Source organism: Gymnodraco acuticeps, unplaced genomic scaffold (assembly GCF_902827175.1).
Source record: "Gymnodraco acuticeps unplaced genomic scaffold, fGymAcu1.1, whole genome shotgun sequence".
In the NCBI taxonomy this organism is placed as follows: domain Eukaryota; kingdom Metazoa; phylum Chordata; class Actinopteri; order Perciformes; family Bathydraconidae; genus Gymnodraco; species Gymnodraco acuticeps.
Window position 1 is genome coordinate 567,912 of NW_022989979.1, and position 17,492 is coordinate 585,403.

Consider the following 17,492-nt stretch of genomic DNA (forward strand, 5'->3'; position numbering starts at 1 on the left):
TCTTGTGTGACCATAGTCTTCGGAGCAGTGGTCACGTACCAGCCTGCCGACGTGGCGGGGCGGAAGAAGAGCCGCAGCCTGCTGGCACCACGCAACCGGGTGAGCTGCACTGTCACTTTCACAAAAACAAAACTGTCTTTGAGCTTTATAACTTTTCTACTTTCTCTAACTGCAGCAGCCGACTGACACTAATGGGCAACAACACGGGCGTTTAAGTTTTGATACATTGTTTAACTTGTTAAAAAGGTAGAACTTGTAAATAAGATCATTAACATGCGAATAATAGTCTTATTGTCATACTTTCCATCTGAACAGTGGTCTTTGTTAAATGTCTGCTTGACATTGCTCTGTATGTCAACGTTGTTTACTAATGTGTTTAATAAGTGTTAAGAGAAGCAGAAGATGCGTCGACATATTGATGGCAATATTGAATGACTGTTTTTGTAATTCTCAGTTTATAGTTATGGGCTACAATTATAACTCTAAAAATGATTTCGAAAGTTTCTGGATAAATTATTTTTACTCCAGAGTAATGGAAACATGTTGTCATTTTATACTTAAAGGGCCGTATTCTGCAAACTGTTGTCTGTTTTAATGGATTGCTGTATATTGATAATGTCAACTGGTTTGTTTACTATTTTGTTTACTATTTTGTCCATTACATGTAGTTTGTGAACGATGACAGTGTTAAATGACATTTAACTCAAGACAAACTTCGCAGTGTTTAAAAACCATGATGACAGGGATGACAGTTATCATGTGGATGCAGATACAGCAGGCTAACACCAGTAGTGTTAAATCATGAAGCAATCCTTAATCACTGCCTTTCAGTTTTCTATACTACTAAAAATGTGCCTTTCACATAGCATGCATCAGGTATGAAATGTATAACAGCAGCTCATCCTTTATGATATTTAGGTTTTTATTCAATCATCAAACATTAGATATTTAATTATTCTGTGAATGTATTCGATGGAAAACTTCTTAACCCTCTGCGGTGCTCGAGTGGATAAAACACTAAAAGCACATTATCTACTACAGATTATACTAAATTGACAGATGCCCAAACCAGTACTTGGCAATTATTTGCAGTGATTTCTACCTTGGTGATGTTGTTGAAATAAGGAGAAGTTTGGACTTTATTCTGAACCTTCACAGTGGAAGTGAGTCTAAAATATCTCTGTCCTCTCCCAGTACCTCAAATACAGCCTTATTGAATTCATGTCATTTGCTTGTCCTAAGCATTTGAACGTTGTGCTAATGAACCTAGTTACTTATGATAAGATGAATATTCACTATTTTGATTATCAATGTATCTTTTAAATCAAACAGTATTCAGCTTCTACTTTCTCCAATATGATCTGAAGTGTGTCTGTTTGTTTAATTGGTAATTAACAACAAACAAGATTATTCGTTGCATCAACAATTGAAATTGTGTTGTGAAAATGCAGGCAATGTCTTTATAAAATAACGTTAGGTTGTCTGTAGTCATAAGTCCCTACAGCCAGTATATACCGATATTAGACTAACCTTGTCAGCTTTAATTAATGCTATTTTTGTTGTAATGCAGGTATGTGTTGTATTATTTAAAATGTGTAACATAGGAAACATAGATTTATAAAGGAGTACATATCTGCATTTTCTTAACTAAAACCACTAAAATTAATCTCTTCTCTTCCAGATCACCATGTCCCAGGCTGATACTGACCCCTTTGCTGACATCAGCTCTCCCCCCACTGAGCCCCTTCACCCCGACCCTGGATCCTGTCAGGATGTCCCAGCAGCCTTTGCATCGCCTCCAGCCTCTCTACAGCTTCCTCTGATTCCTGAGAGTTTTAATCTCCCGCGGTCCACCACTGAGGAGACGACCACAGAGGACATGACCACCGAGGCTAACCCTTCAGAGGGTCCGACCGAACAACCAGGGCCTGCTGCTGAGGGTCAGGTGATCATATGTGACCAACCAGAACCCGCCGCTGAGGGTCAGGTGATCTTGTGTGACCAACCAGTGAGTCTGGAGCCAGACGCAGAGGCTGTAAAGGAGGATGTGGAGGTTTGTTGCAATCATTTCATTGGTTTCTTGTCATAAAGTGCAAAATATAACATTTTCTATACTCTGTTTTTAAGGCCAAACCTGTTTTTATTGCCAGAGTGACATAGTACAAACAGGGATATTAACTAGACAAAGGTAAAAACAAACCTTTGAAACAGGCTTGCATATATGCAAGTGTGTCATTAGTTGTATATAAATAAATTGACCAGAGAAATGTCCAGGTACAGTATGTGTGACGAGGACATTTTCATTTGTTACTTGGTTTTGTCATGCACCTTTTTTTTTTTTTAAGTATACCTTAAACTAGAATTGTGCCCTTGTGTTGGGCAGGACATATTAGAATTTCAAGCGAAAAGCTGATGACAATGTACAAAAAATAGTAAAATAAATATATACTGTATATCTCAAAGTTTTCCAGCTATTTATCTGTATGTGTTTATATCTGTAGAGCTCACTGCAGGAGACAGAAAAAGGTTGGGGAGTTTGGAGTTCATGGGGAAAATCTCTTATTAACAGTGCCACCTCTTCAGTGGGTACGTCCTCTGCTCCTATTTCCTCATTCTTCTTCTTTCTTGTCCTTACAACTTTACAAACTATTTTGATTTCCTGAGTCTTTACCTCATGTGTCTGTGTTCAGGTCAGAGCCTGACCTCGGTTAAAACCAAGGCAGGAGAAGCTCTGCGCCTCCACAAGACCTCAGTAGGAGAGGAGGCGCGAGAAGAGGAGGAAGCAGTGGAGGAACAAAAGACCGATGGAGGAGAAGGTGGAGATCCTGAGCTGTCCGTCTCTGCTGAGTCTCCTGTTAGTGCTGCATCTCCTGGCAGGGGCGTCTTCTCTAGCATCACACACGCTATGCAGAACACAGTGAGTGAACACACACACACATTCACACACAATCATGTAAACAATTACCTGCCAGTGATTTCTGATTCAAATCTGCTAAATTAAAAAATACGTTAGTTAATGCAAGTCAGAGTTTTGACTCACAAAGATATCTGCCATCCTTTTTCGGATTTCTTCTGCCCTAACTATGAATGGGTTCATAACTAAGCTGAACATAAAAGAAAAGATGGACACAAAAGAAGATTGCAGAAAACAAATAGTCCACAAAAAAGTATTTAGTGTATAATCTTAATATATAATTTAAACTTTTTCTATTATAGTCTATCGTATTACAAAAAGTTTTTTTCGCGTCACTATCTCAGTATCTGATCATTTCAGTTCAAGTAAAACTGTGGACTTTGTATCACTTTCATTATGCTTAAATATTTGTATTTCTATCTTTTTCAATTTCCTGTTTCTCTCTGTGTATCTCTTGTCTCTTTAGGGTAAGTCAGTGATCAGTGGAGGTTTGGATGCTTTGGAGTTCATTGGAAAGAAGACCATGACTGTTCTTGCTGAGAGTGACCCGGGTTTCAAAAAGACTAAGACCCTGATGCAGAAGACGGTGTCACTGAGTCAGGCATGTAGACATACTCTCAGAGCTCACATACAGACACTCAATATGTTTCCTTTTAAGAGATAAATAATGGAGTAAAACATGGATTTTGGTTTGGTGATATTCAGTTTGAATCCACATTTTGTCTGCTGTTATATGAAGGTCTCCCTGTGATTTTTTTAGATGTTAAAGGAAGCCAAAGAGAAAGAACGGGCCCGCCTGGGCAACCAGCCAATCAGTGTGCCCACAGCTCACTATGGTATTCTGTTTGACGACTACCAGGGCTTGTCACATCTCGAGGCCCTGGAGATCCTGTCCAATGAGAGCGAGGCCAAGGTAAGGCACCAGTGTGAGGAGTGCTTTTAAGATACAGTCTTTTTATCAAGTCATACACTCCATATCTGCTCCTAGGTCCAAGCCTTCCTCTCCTCCCTGGTGGAAGAGGAGCAGGACGAGGTAAAGAAGGAGCTGATCGTCATTAAGAATATCTTCATCAAGCGAGAGGAAGGTGAGGAAGAACAGGAAGAAGAAGGAGGAGAGATGAAGGATAACGGTGTTCTAAGTTCCCAATTACACTGTTCAACCCCCCTATGTGAGTGGCCCAAACCAGCCGCAGGGACCTGCTGGAGGTAGAGGCGGACCCTGAGCACTGACCCTGGATCTGCTGGCCATAATTTAATTTCACCTTTTAAATCTGTCAGAGGGACATGGGTCAGGAACAGAATTGATATGACACATACTTAAAGTAACTAAAACATGTCAGCGTCAGATTGTGACATAACGTTGTGTCTGTCAGTGTCAACAGACACAAACTAGTTTTCCTATTTGCAAAATCCTGGACAAATATTTCAACATTATGGCAACTGGAGGCATTTTGTTCTTCATCTACTACTGTTTCTCTCGTTAAGTAATATGTTCTGCAAAAGTTGGATTTACTGTCAAGGGGATGGCATGAGATGCCACTTGTCCGAGAGGGGCCCTCAGGCGATGTCACAGCAGAGCTCAAAGCAGACCGTGTCCCTCAGGGTCTAACAGGGAGCCTGATCCAGTGTTGGTGTTCAGGGGCCACTGACACGTTTCTAACACATCGCCAATTCAAAACAAAACCCACATCAGATGAAGACATTGAATCTGCATGTGTGTGCCTTACACTTTTAGAGCTGATTGTACTGATATATAAGAGTTGTAATTTATTTAGTACAAAACCATGAATCATAAGTGCACCAAATGTTGATTGAGCTGTTTAGCTGAAGGCAGACAAAATGTTTATCGTTATGCTCTTAGCATGGGGGGAAACACTGCATGTGGCTTTGAATCTGCTCTCATTCTACAGTTCATGCGTCTATTAGTTTAACATATGCAGTGTGAAGTACACTGATGTGATGTGTGTGATTGTGTGTGATTTTGTATTTATGCCAGCGGCCGACGGAGAGGAGTTTTTGAGCGTCCTCACTGAGCTGCTGTTTGAACTTCATGTAGCTGCAACGCCAGACAAACTCAACAAGGTGAGAAATGCTTGAGCTGACACACACACACTTTGGATGAATGAATATCCATTCATTCTTTCATTCATTCCTTAACATTTTAACCTTTAATTATTCACATTCTCATAAGTACATTTAAAGACTCGCTGTCATCGTTCCCCTTTTGCATACTGGCCTTGAAGTTGATGCATCTACAATTCATCCTCGTTTTTTAAGATTATTTTAAATGTGATTTTTATCAATATTTACACATATAACGACCAACAACCCAATTCACAAAATAAACACACAATCTTAAACATGGCAACCACAAAAAACTAATGAAAAAACTTTTCAAAACGAAATGATTTAAATATGAACCTAATTGTGTTGATATTATCTTAATTGTTACTTGTTCTACATCAAGCAGAAATTAACTCTTTATGTTCAGTTCATCTTTTTCAAACAACCTTTATCCTAAACAAATAAACACAGTTAAGGGCTCAATGATTCTGGCCTCAATATTCACTGGTGGTTTCTGCAGTTTTTGTCCTATGCTCTATCCTGAAAGGTTAGATTTCCCATTAAACCTCTTTTAATGTTATGTTCTCACAGTATATTTTTTAAAGCTCTATTCTGTCAATTAAAGAAGCATTCTGGGAAATGTAACAAACGTAGTATCAAAACACTTAAAGTCTATCAGAGAAAATCATTTTCAATAAACCCCCTTAATTAACTTACTTTCAACTTTAATTTAAATCTAAACTGCACTCTGAATAAATCTCTTCAGAGAGAATGGCCTAATTTCCCTTCCAATTGTACTAGATATTTGGACACACATACATACTAATATTAACATCCACTCTCTCCTGCTGCAGTCTTAGACCTAGAAATGATCACCTTTTGAAGTCCTTCTGCATATTCAAATTCACATATATAGAACCCACATTAGCATATCATCGTATATACACATCTCATTAGCATATATCAGGACTGAGATCTCTCTAATTATGCATCTGCAGGCTCGAATGAGGGCCCAGGATTGGGTGAGCGAGGTGGAACAGCCTGTCTCTACGGAGACGGTTGACAGGGAAACGCCACAGGACCAGCCAGCAGGAGAGGCCTTACCTGGAGAAAACGAAGAGGAGGAGAAGAAAGACGGAGAAGAGCATGTGGAGAAGAAGAGCGAGGGGGAGGAGGTGGAGGGAGGAGAGGAGGAAAAGAAGGAGAAAGAGAATGACCCCAGATGTGTAGAGGTGAGGTGAACTCAACAGTGTGACTCTAAACAGCAACATTACAGACATTATACTCTATTCTGTCACCTTTCTTTTTCACCTGCTGTCACGGACAGATTTGATTTGATTCAGTTATTCTTTGTATATGTGTTTGTGTGCTTTTCTCCTCCTGCTCCCCCTGCAGGCTGTCTACCTGTCATCAGTCAGCAGTCTTGCAGAAGTGACGGCTCGCAGTATCGAGCAGCTCCACAAGGTGGCAGAGCTCATCCTCCACGGCCAGGACCTGGAGAAACCAGCCAGAGACCAGGCCCACATCCTCACCAGGTGTGTGTGTGTGTGTGTGTGTGTGTGTGTGTGTGTGTGTGTGTGTGTGTGTGTGTGTGTGTGTGTGTGTGTGTGTGTGTGTGTGTGTGTGTGTGTGTGTGTGTGTGTGTGTGTGTGTGTGTGTGTGTGTGTGTGTGTGTGTGTGTGTGTGTGTGTGTGTGTGTGTTGTGTAATTTTCTAAAATCTTCATTTGTATTCCAGGTTGACATGTGCCATGTGTAAGGAGGTGAAGTGTTTGGCCAAGAAGTTCTCTGATACGCTGCTTCTTGTTGGGGTAGGTGAAAGGCATAGTTAGGTTTGTTTTTCTCCAAAATGTCATAAGCAGAAGTAGATAAACAAACCACAAATACAGCATAAATGTTTTTTTTCTTTTAAAAAGATCTTTAGAAAGGGCCACAACCTACACATTGTTTAATCTTTGTAGTTCTTTATGATTCATGATTGTTATGAAAATGTACAACCAGTAAACTAAGTGTCATCCTCCTTCTGCTTCCTGTCTCTCGTCTCTCTGTCGCAGGGCCAAAGGAAAGCAGAGGAGTTGAATCCGCTGGTAAACGATGTGCTTTTAGAGGTGAGATGCAGTCCTTTGACCTTAGATGATCTTGAATATAATTGACAATGAATTCAATGAATGCTGTGGTAAGCTCAGCGTGAAGATGACTGCTGTAAATGTCTGGTAATTGATCATGTTTAATGTGTTAATAGGGAATGAGGTGAGCTAACCTTCAAAGGATAAAGATCTGTTTAAATAAATTCACAAGGTGTTCAATATATTAATGGTGCTCAAAGTAAATTATGTTTTATAATTTCAACCTCAAATACCTATCCTTACTATTTCTAAAAAAAAAAAAATGCTCTGTATATTTTAAATATAGCTTTAAACTATACCCTAAACCACTTGTTCATCAATGATCACAAATCATTGAATTTCTGATGATGATGTAGTTAATGATGTTTATGGTGTTCATGGATTTCCTGTCTGCAGGGCTCCAACAGTACCAACTACATTGAGAATGCATTGCAGCTGCTGCTGCCCGTTCTGCAGATCTCCCACATCCAGAGCCAGCAATGTTGCTCCAATTCAGAACCATCAGCGCAGACACAGCACTAACAGACACACACACACACACATACTCGCCAAATGCTCACCTGCTCGCCTTAATGTATCTATTGTTGTACAGAAAGTATAGAGAATAGATTATTTCAGATCCCATGCCATCGCTAAAGGCCAAAGATGGTTTACACATACGTAATATCATTTTGAAGATAACAGTTTAACAAAATAGACACTTGTAAAAATTACCCATGTTTGACATTATTTTGACTCAGCATATATTTTTCTTTGAGGACACTAACTGACTTGTTCAGAGCTTATTCAAGCAAAGCTACAACTCAATCTGAAAAAACATGTTTGTGTCGTCTCCAAAAACTGAACCAAAAAAAACGGACTGTATGAAGGGACTCTACGTTAATTTAAGCTTTCTTTGCACTCCTTATGGTTCTTTGTGATTTCAATATAAAGACCATTGACTTACACTAGTGACATGTCTGTTTGGCTGAAATGTTCTTTGAATCTGGTTGGAGGCTAAATGCCAGTATTAGTGATTATACACAACACATTTAGCTTGTCTCTTTATTTGTTTTGTGTATGTTAAATGATGAAGTACCACTCTTATTCGGTTTGATTTGACACAGATCTGTGCTTCATACTTTAAATGAGAAAATATTAAGTTCTCCTGCCTTATTTTCTATACCTTATTGTTATACTAAAGATGTAATGTAAATGAATTAATCTCTAATTATGTTTTGTTATGCTGCTATATTTAGTAATAGTTATATAGTACAAATTGTTTGAGTTTCGATTTATTGGGGATTTTTGTTTATTAGCTTTCTTGCCTCTTGAGAGTTAGCTGAGAGGTTCGAAACCACTCCTCATCTGACTCTTGGAAAGAAAGAAACAAATGTCACTCAAATGTTTACCCTTATCTTAATAACTAAATTACACAACATGACTACTGCTTGGTCCAAATCTGAACATCTTGAAGAAGACATTAGCCAAAACATTTGAATTAATCTTGTCCTCCTTGTCCACACTTCTGGCTCCCAGGAGGTAAACATCTCAAACAGTTTCAAAATGATTATTTTCCCCCTTTTACTTCAAATGTAAAGTTTTAGCAGCCATTCCAAGGTGCTCACGGCACATCTGTTCTTTAATATCCAGTGTTAAATTGGCTCTTAGCTTCAAGCCATTTCTCCTTTTCTGCTACTTCCCTTTTTAGAGATGCATTGCAGGCACGAAAGAAATGACTGTCGTAATGTTTTAACTCTTTCAGCTTCATCCAGATGAGATTAGGCTGCGCAACAGCGATGCTTCTGCCTTAGAATACAAAATTATTTGTAATGTGAAATGAAAAGTCATTTATTTAAGTTTGGAGAGTTTACTAATATATTGTGATTCCCTTCTAATAATAATGCCATTAGACTGTCAAAAATAAATGTTTAACTTCATATTCATGTGTCTCAGATGTTTTTATTGTTACCATTAAGGTGGCTGGTAATTAAAGCTGTCCTTTTTAATTTTTGTCCAACACACAAAAGGCCAAAAAGAGCAACGTTGCAAAGGCTTATTGAGAATAAGCTCTTCTGGCTGCTCCTCTGTCATCAGGTCTGCTCCTCTGATAATGAAGACATGAAGGGATGGTTGCGATGATGAAGATTTGCTAAAGATAAACAAAAAAGAAAGATGAGTGTTAGATAACAGGATAAAGAGTCAGAGTGGATGACCTGAACTCCCTAAATGAGGTATATTTGATGTAGGCTACAGTAGTTAGTTGAAGTATAATCATTTTCAATATAAATATACACAAGACATCAATCAAATTAAGAAAGACAATACAAATGGTGCAAGTTCAGGAGCCCCTATTGTCGAGACAAAAGTCAATATTAAAATAAAGATAATAACTGATAAAAATGGTGAAGGGCACCAGTGAAGGGCAAATTCTAAATCTGGCTCCAGTCCAGCAGGTGGTGACAGGGAGCCTAACGTGCCTCAAAGAAGAGCCAGCCTGATGCAAAGCACCTGGAGATGCACACTCTCAGCAGAGGACAAAAGACAGAAACACTTAACTGTGTTCGTTTCTCAATCGCAAGTAAAACTGCTGCAGAACAACTATTTCAAGTATACTACGTCATCGAGTGGCGCCGAAGGACTGTTTAAATGTTCTTATTATACATTATACATCCATGGTTAAATCTAAATGCCCAGCATTATGTGCCACTCTGACGTAGTATACTTGAAATAGTTGCTCTGCAGCATGTGTACTCGCGATTGAGAAATGGCCCCTGAGGGGCAGAGAGGAGAGGATTGACTCAAGGATTCACCCAAAGACACTGCTGGTAATATTTCTAAATATATTTATCTGGTTTTAAGATAAGTTTGATGAAGAACATTGAATTGAATAATTATTTCTAGTTAGTCTTACAAATTATTAATCTAAAATATAAGAAACTGGAATTAATTTACTTTGTTGAGATGAATTTACTTTTGACATGAAATGTTAAATTGTCACTTGATTTACATTTAAAACCATAGAGCAGAAATTAAAGCGCATGTTTAATTTTGGCATGTTTTTCATTTAAATGTTTTATTTGCCTAAATTGTTCTAAGTTAATGAAAGTGTGTTTTGTGTTTTTTAATGGTTTTCAACCTAAAATGTAAATGATGGACATGGAAGCTAAATTAAGCTCCATGAAGCTAAAAGAACAATACATGATCTCAAATAAAAAGAAAAGAGTCAAGATGTGAGTTGTCCCGTGTGTCCTTTTGGAGTGAACAGGCCATTTTCAAGTTTAGGCAGGAGTCAATCAACCAAACCCAATCAGAATTTGACACTATTATCGGTTAAAGTTATCAAGTTTGTATAAATGTTTTATGTGATTTTTATTCCAAATGGATTTTTAAAAAGTATCGGCATTGTTAAAGCAAATGCATCTAGCTTAATTAATCACTGCACCACCCGGCGAGCCCACTCTGTGACCAACCCAGTCTCACGGCATTTCGTGTTCACCAACACGATTTGCCCCTTTTTTTCGTGTTGCACAGCACGATTTTAAAAGCAATGTATTTCTACTGCCTGCAGCACATCTTTTTCTCCGGTCGGGTCGAGGAAGACCGGAAGCTGTGTGGTTCATAAAAACATGTTCTTACTCAATATCAAGCCACAGTTATTGCTTTTATTTGAAATCGTATAATTATTTAAAATAATACTTAATTCCGAGCGCTCTTGCTTTTCTCTTTGAAAGTCATCACATAACGGCATTGTAATACACGGTTCGGCTGCATTGTATATTACAGATCTGCCGTAGTTCTTTATTTATAGAGCCCTGATGAGAAGACCTTTGGAAAAACTGAGAAAATGCCGCCGAAACTGAATACTTGACGTGGATCATGAATATATTCAACAATTAAACAACATCTTCACACAATACGTCTCCTTGCAGTATCAACACTAATTCGGCTGACTTTTACATTTGATCTAATTCACAGATAGGTTATATTTACACCATAACGGTGCACAGCTGATATAAAAGGACTGTAGTTTTTAAAGATATTACTGATTTTCTTTGAATATAAGAATGTAAATACTGAGTCTGAAATAGTATAGCAATATACTGTAAAATAATGTGAAAGCATGCATAAAACTACACATCTTCAGATGTTGTACGAAAACATAAGTGTCCTACATTTATAATACAAAGTTATTATGGCTGTGTGTACCTTGTGTGCACCTCCTAGTGGTTAAAGCACGTTATTGAATTATTGTTATATTTGATTAAAAAAATATTAAGAGTACATACTTTCATAAGGGGATAGTATAAATATAGAATGTAAAAAATCAAGAAGATACTATAAGTGATCTCTACAATAAAACAGTTTAGTGCAGGATGTACAAAGATATTAATAGGAGGAGGTGCAAAACAGAAAAACGAATTAACCTTTATTTAAACATTAAATAACAGATTAAGGTCTTCTTTTAAATAAGAAAAAAACTTTGGGGGTATCTATCTACAGATAAATATTAAGCCTGACAAAGTACTTAACGTCTAATATATTGCTTTCCTGCAATGTTAACTATGTTGAAGCACTTATTTTTAACTGATATTATACATATGAATTATACTCTTATGTATGTAGATAGAATAAGAAATGTGCAGAATATGACAGTTTGATGGTGGAGGTACACACATATTGATAGATGTCTTGTTGAGGAACCTGCGACCCAAGTGTTTCATTCATTGCATAACTACACCGTAGTTGTGTATATGATATGTCAATAAACCTTTGAAAATCTTGAAAGGGATGTGCAAAATAGCCATAATATACAGTCTTTAATTAACTAGTAGAGAATAACGAGTAATGAATATACTTTATTACTCGTTTCCATTCATGTCAATTGCAGATACATGTTTAGTCTTCTCAAGCACCAACTATCAAATATCTCTCCTGATTGTTGGCACTTGACAATCACCTTACCTGAATTTTACTCAGGTGTAACTAAAGTCTGATTTAAGGGTTGTTTATATTTCACATAATTAATCAGAATCTGCAAAGAAACTCAAATAAATGCAGTGTAGTAAAAATACCAGGTTAACCTCTGAATTGTAGTGGAGTAGAATTACAAAGTAACAATGAGCTGTCATGTGGGTATTAATGCTGCGCATTATGGACACAAGCGATTTTCACCCATGTATTAATTATATGTTTTAAATTTGATAACACCAATGTGTTTAATACTGGCAACTTCTAATTGTGGGAAAAACGAAAACGTTCAGTAGAGATGTCCCATAGAACATTTTGCGAAACACAATAGCCAGCATGTGTAGTTCTGGGGGGGCGTTCGATTCCAGTTTTGGATAGTCTGGCGTGGTTTTGTTCCATTTCACACAGCTGTTTGACGCTCTGCGTAACCTTACGGGACTGTAGTCCTAAATGATAGCTGGGGATTATGGGTAGTGTAGTGTCTTCGGCCATCCTAAACTCAGAAATGTTGACAATCGCAATGATGCTCGAAATGTCCCTTATAGGCCTATGTCTGTTTCCGGTTATTTTTATTTTGAAATTCAGTTCCTGACGGACGCCAAAAAAAACCGAGATTATGGAATTAAACCAATAAATAAAAGCAAGGATAATTGTGTGTTATTGGTGAGTAAATAACAGTGTGTTATTTTGAAAAGAATAACGAATTAGAAGGAAAAAAATATTTAAAAATACAGATTTCCGTATTCTGAGGCTCTGAGCCCCATTTATTTTCCTCACAGACGGCAACAAAAGTCCGAAATTATACGATTTCAAATAAAAGCAATAATTGTGGCTTGATATTGAGTAAGAACATGTTTTTATGAACTACACAGCTTCCGGTCTTCCTCGACCCGACCGGAGAAAAAGACGTGCTGCAGGCAGTAGAAATACATTGCTTTTAAAATCGTGCTGTGCAACACGAAAAAAAGGGGCAAATCGTGTTGGTGAACACGAATCAATAGATTACAAATCGTGTTGGTGAACACGAAATGCCGTGAGACTGGGTTGCTGTGACACAGGTGCGTGCAGGTTTGTTTAGCTAACAAGCTAATATGCTAATGTGGTCATCCTCCAGGTGATTTCTACTCAACTGAAGAAGTGTTAACGTCACTGAGGCGTGTAAGGACTTCCTGCTGTTAAAATCATCCTGCATACAGCTGCTTTTTATGTTTTGAGTTATCAACTCCAAACGTGTTTTATTTTAGCAGCTCAGTTGGAGAGGCAGTGGATTCGTTATTTTTGCACTGAGAGTGAAGGAGAGGAGTTGAACCTGCTGCAGATTGAACAGGATTTGCGGTGGTCAAAGTTCCAACTCAGAAGTTTTGAAAGGCGAGTAAAACAACAAATGCATTGTTTACACTTACAGAAGAGGATGACAAAAGGCACTGCAGCGTTTAGTGTGTGCACTATGAAGTGATAGCCTTTGCAACGTTGCTCTTTTAGCTAATGGAGTTTACAACTCTGTGTTGCTTGTTGTTTAATAATGTCGATTAAAATATGATGGGCTTGTTGCGGTAGTATGTGCTGTTGCCAACACTTCAATTAGGAGATCTAATGATTTTTATCGTTCTCGGTTGAATGGAAACAAGTTGTGCAAAGGAAATTGTAAGTGCAGCCTTGACATGTTCATAATTTAACTGTAATGTGTATTTTCTAAGTGTAATAATAATTATTGTTGTAATGTTTCATGCGTGCAATATTTCGTCTTTTATTTTGAAGTCCAAGCTCACGTCTCGTTATGCTGTTCTCACGTGAGTTAGAGAGCGAGAACATGAGAAGCACCCTCAGAGTAAGATGCACGGATACTTACAGCTCCGTTAGTTTTGTATTCTTATACATTAGGCCGCAAGGTGAACCTCGAAAAGTCCTTTAGAAAAGAAATCCCGCTCCACAGAAGTGAAACTACACAATCTTTAGTTCATAAAAAAGAACGATTCATGCTTATCCACCAAAAAAAATTTCGTCGCTAAAATTCCTGCCAATTCTTCTAGGCACGTAATTATTGGCTGAACTATTCCCTTCGAAGCGTAATAATATCTTGGTCCAAAGTCGTGCCACGGTTCATCACGTGATCGTGCTACACCAATTGGATAGCTGCATATTGTCAACAGAAGTGAAAGATGGCGGCCGCCATGGTTTCATCGAGTAGCGGAGACGAGGAAAACGCACCAGAAAGTCTCAAAAAGTCAAAATTGTCAACACACAAACATTGTTACATGCATATTACGTCTGTGAAGCACGAAAAGGTTGATTGTTTTACCAATACAAGATGGAATACGTACAGGACAAGCTTACAACGGTCGCTCGGCTTGAAGGGAGACTCTCGGAACGTGGTGGCTGAAAACCACAAGCACTGTCTTGATTTCGAGTTCGAAGATATTCCTGAGGACGCTGGCTTCCACCACACATGCTACATAAGGTTTACCGACACAAAGGCCATGACGAAGGTGGAAAGACGGCTTGCACGTGAGGGAGATCAAAACGTTAGGGAGGACCTTGAGGTCGAGCCCATCCCATCGACGTCTCGCAGCACGTACCGAAGCCAAACAGAGAAGCTACGATCAAGGTCAGGCCTGCCAATCGCAGGCTCTGGCCCCGTCCTTCCTGCCCTGTGCATTATATGCAAGATGAAGGAGGAAATGATCATCAAAGCAGGCAAGCGACAAAGGGATCAACTGTGTAAGGCTGAAACATTAAAAGCAGGTAAGCAAACCCCCTCCCCCACACACACACTACACACACACCACACACACACACACACACACATTCTCTGTGGTTGAATAACTGAAAGGTACAATTATGTGTGAGAGATACGTCAACAAACTCATTGAGTTGTCCTTTTTTTCCGTTTAGGCAAATTGCAGAAAGCTGCTGAGAAGAAAGATGACCAAAGTGTTGACCAGCAGGCAAGGAAGTGATTTTGCGTGCTGACAAGAAGTTATTTTCCAGGCTCCTCATCCTTGGCCAGAGCAGGAAAATTGAAATGAGGGAAATTCTGTCATATTCCTTGGGAACTGTGTCATATCCATTAGCAAGTGCTGATGGTTCACTTGCCAAAACAAACAAATCAGCTCTCATGGATCTATTGGAGAGCAAAGGTGGAGAGTGCTTGGTTGACAAAGTTCCAATAGGTGGTGCCATTCTTTTTGATGGCATGGCAGTCATGCAGGCCATGCCATCCAGACCAGCAACATTTGGAGAGCTTGCAGAGACCATACTGCAGAGCATACTCCAACTTGCTTTGCATCACAAGTGTACACGCATTGATTTTGTCACTGACCGGTATCCACCCATCAGCATCAAAAGCCTAGAACGGTCCCGTAGAGCTGATGCAGGGTCACAACTAATAACAATCTTCAGCCCAGATCAGAGAACTCCAACCCAGTGGAAGAAGTTTCTCTCTGACGGAAAAAATAAGGAAGCACTGGCCGAATTCCTTTATGTGGCATGGACATATGCAGACCTCACAACAGTGGGTAAAAACCTCAGCTTGTACATTGCCCATCAAAATCAATGCCACTGTGTAACTGTCATGGAGGGTGTACAGTCTGTTGATGTTGTTGAAGACCTGCAGTGTGATCATGAGGAATGTGACACACGAGTGTTTTTACATGCCCAACATGCTGCACAGGAGCACAAAGCTGTCATCATCAAGAGCTCGGACACTGATGTGGCAGTCATTGCTGTAAGTCTGCAGGCAGATTTGCCATGCAGCTTATATGTGTTCACAGGGACTGGCAACAGGACACGGATCATTGACATTGCCATGGTGTCATCAGCTCTCGGAACCAGTGTGTGTTCAGCCTTGATTGGAATTCACACGTTCTCTGGGTGTGACTCCACAAGCGCTTTCTATGGCAAAGGCAAAAGAAAGTCATTTGCTGTTGCATGTGAGAAAGATGACTACCTTAAGGCTTTCAGAAGTTTAGGTACTAACTTTGACTTGGAGCAATCAACATTTGCACTTCTTTGCCGGTATGTATGTCACCTGTATGATCAGCCAGCAGCCGAACATGTAAATGATGCTAGGTACAAGGCTTTCTGTATGGCATCATCGGCCTTGCCAGAATTAAGCATTCCCCCTACTCATGATGCCCTCCATCAGCACTGCAAAAGGGCAAATTACCAGGCAGCAATAATGAGGTCCTGTCTCAAAAGAGAAATGAATGCTCCATCACCTGCTGGATATGGTTGGGGAAATAGAGGATGGGAACTTACACGTCACCTGGATGACAAGAAATCCTGCCCCTGACAGTGTGTTGCATGTGATACACTGCAGCTGCAAAGAGTCTGCCTGTGAGAAAGGCAGATGTTCATGCTTCTCTGCAGGACTCTGTTGCACAGACTTATGTCGTTGCTCAAATTGTGCAAATAAAAAAGAAACAGAGGAAGAGAACGATGACTGCCCTGACACTGACAGTGAGGAATAGGAATAAAAGAGCCTTCTTTCCATCTTTCTTAAGCTCTTTTCTGTTCTTTTGGTTTTAGTGCCTGGCCGACGCGCTCACACATCACTCATAGATACGTTTGTTTTTGGTACTAGAACAGAGTATAATCAGCAGGACTCTTTTAACCAGCTGAGGCAATCACAGCACCAATCAGCCGCTCCGCCCAGCCTGACACCAATCAATTATACTACATTACATGTCCTTCTACTGTTTTCTATGTCATACCTTTTATATTTGTAATAAATCTCGTTTTTATGGTTCATCAGTGTTGTTTTCATTTGTGGAGGGATGAATGAGTAAATAAATGAATCAATGGACATTGGTATAAGTAAGGCAAGGCAAGTTTATTTATATAGCACTTTTCAACACAAGGCAATTCAAAGTGTTTTACAAAAAATTAAAGACATTAAGAAAATGGCATTTAAAATCAGTCATTCAAAAGAAAAGCTAATAAAAGAAACATTAAAAGAAAAAATACATGGATAAAAGTTACAGTGCAGTCTAAGATATGAATAGTTCAATTAAAAGCAGCAACAAAAAGAAAAGTCTTCAGCCTGGAAGTACTGCATTTTATTGATCTAAATTACTTAACGTAACAAGTTAACCTTCTTCTTGGACGCAGAAATCAAGTCATGTTTATTTTAAGAGTGCATTTAACGTGTACAGGGTAACAACAGACAGACAAAAAGTCCTCAGTCTAATGGAATAATCCCAATGAACCTAGCGATGTGAACATGGCAGTCCAGGAATGATAGTTTGATAAATATGAGTTTGATATACTTTATTAATCCCCGTGGGGAAATTGTTTGTAGCTGGAGTTGGCTGATAAACGCTGCTAGTCAATGTTGATTCGATGGTCAACTCTGTTCCCAGATAGTAAAACCTCTCACAAATACCGCGTATATAACGCAAATACCTCGGACTTAGTGATGTATTAAGACATATGACAAAAC

The 17,492-nt window shown here is 39.0% G+C and overlaps 3 protein-coding genes across 7 annotated transcripts in view; 2 read left to right on the forward strand and 1 right to left on the reverse strand.

The window, feature by feature from the left end:
* On the forward strand, nt 1–9,023 carry fam114a1 (family with sequence similarity 114 member A1). 3 transcript variants are annotated; one of them, XM_034211752.1, is made up of 13 exons: nt 1–99; nt 1,682–2,053; nt 2,502–2,586; nt 2,691–2,917; nt 3,381–3,515; nt 3,675–3,827; nt 3,903–4,083; nt 4,911–4,996; nt 5,977–6,210; nt 6,374–6,513; nt 6,715–6,787; nt 7,031–7,084; nt 7,499–9,023. In XM_034211752.1, exons 2-13 carry the CDS (start codon nt 1,688–1,690, stop codon nt 7,622–7,624), a joined length of 1,860 nt encoding a protein of 619 aa, XP_034067643.1. In that variant the 5' UTR covers nt 1–99; nt 1,682–1,687; the 3' UTR covers nt 7,625–9,023. The 3 variants fall into 3 exon arrangements, with proteins under 3 accessions (XP_034067643.1, XP_034067646.1, XP_034067645.1); XM_034211755.1 differs by having other exon boundaries at nt 3,903–3,999; XM_034211754.1 differs by lacking the exon at nt 1–99 and adding an exon at nt 111–246.
* Nucleotides 9,024–17,492, reverse strand: part of LOC117543452 — a 20,263-nt gene continuing 11,794 nt past the window's right edge. For all 3 annotated transcript variants that reach the window (XM_034211758.1, XM_034211756.1, XM_034211757.1), the window contains one exon: nt 9,024–9,233. In XM_034211758.1, the coding sequence (XP_034067649.1) occupies nt 9,175–9,233 (59 nt within the window). In that variant the 3' untranslated portion in view covers nt 9,024–9,174. The remainder of the gene's footprint in view (nt 9,234–17,492) is intronic.
* On the forward strand, nt 14,206–16,282 carry LOC117543454. Its single transcript, XM_034211760.1, has 2 exons — nt 14,206–14,794; nt 14,945–16,282. The coding sequence occupies exons 1-2, from the start codon at nt 14,212–14,214 to the stop codon at nt 15,007–15,009; spliced, it is 648 nt and encodes a 215-aa protein (XP_034067651.1). The 5' UTR covers nt 14,206–14,211; the 3' UTR covers nt 15,010–16,282.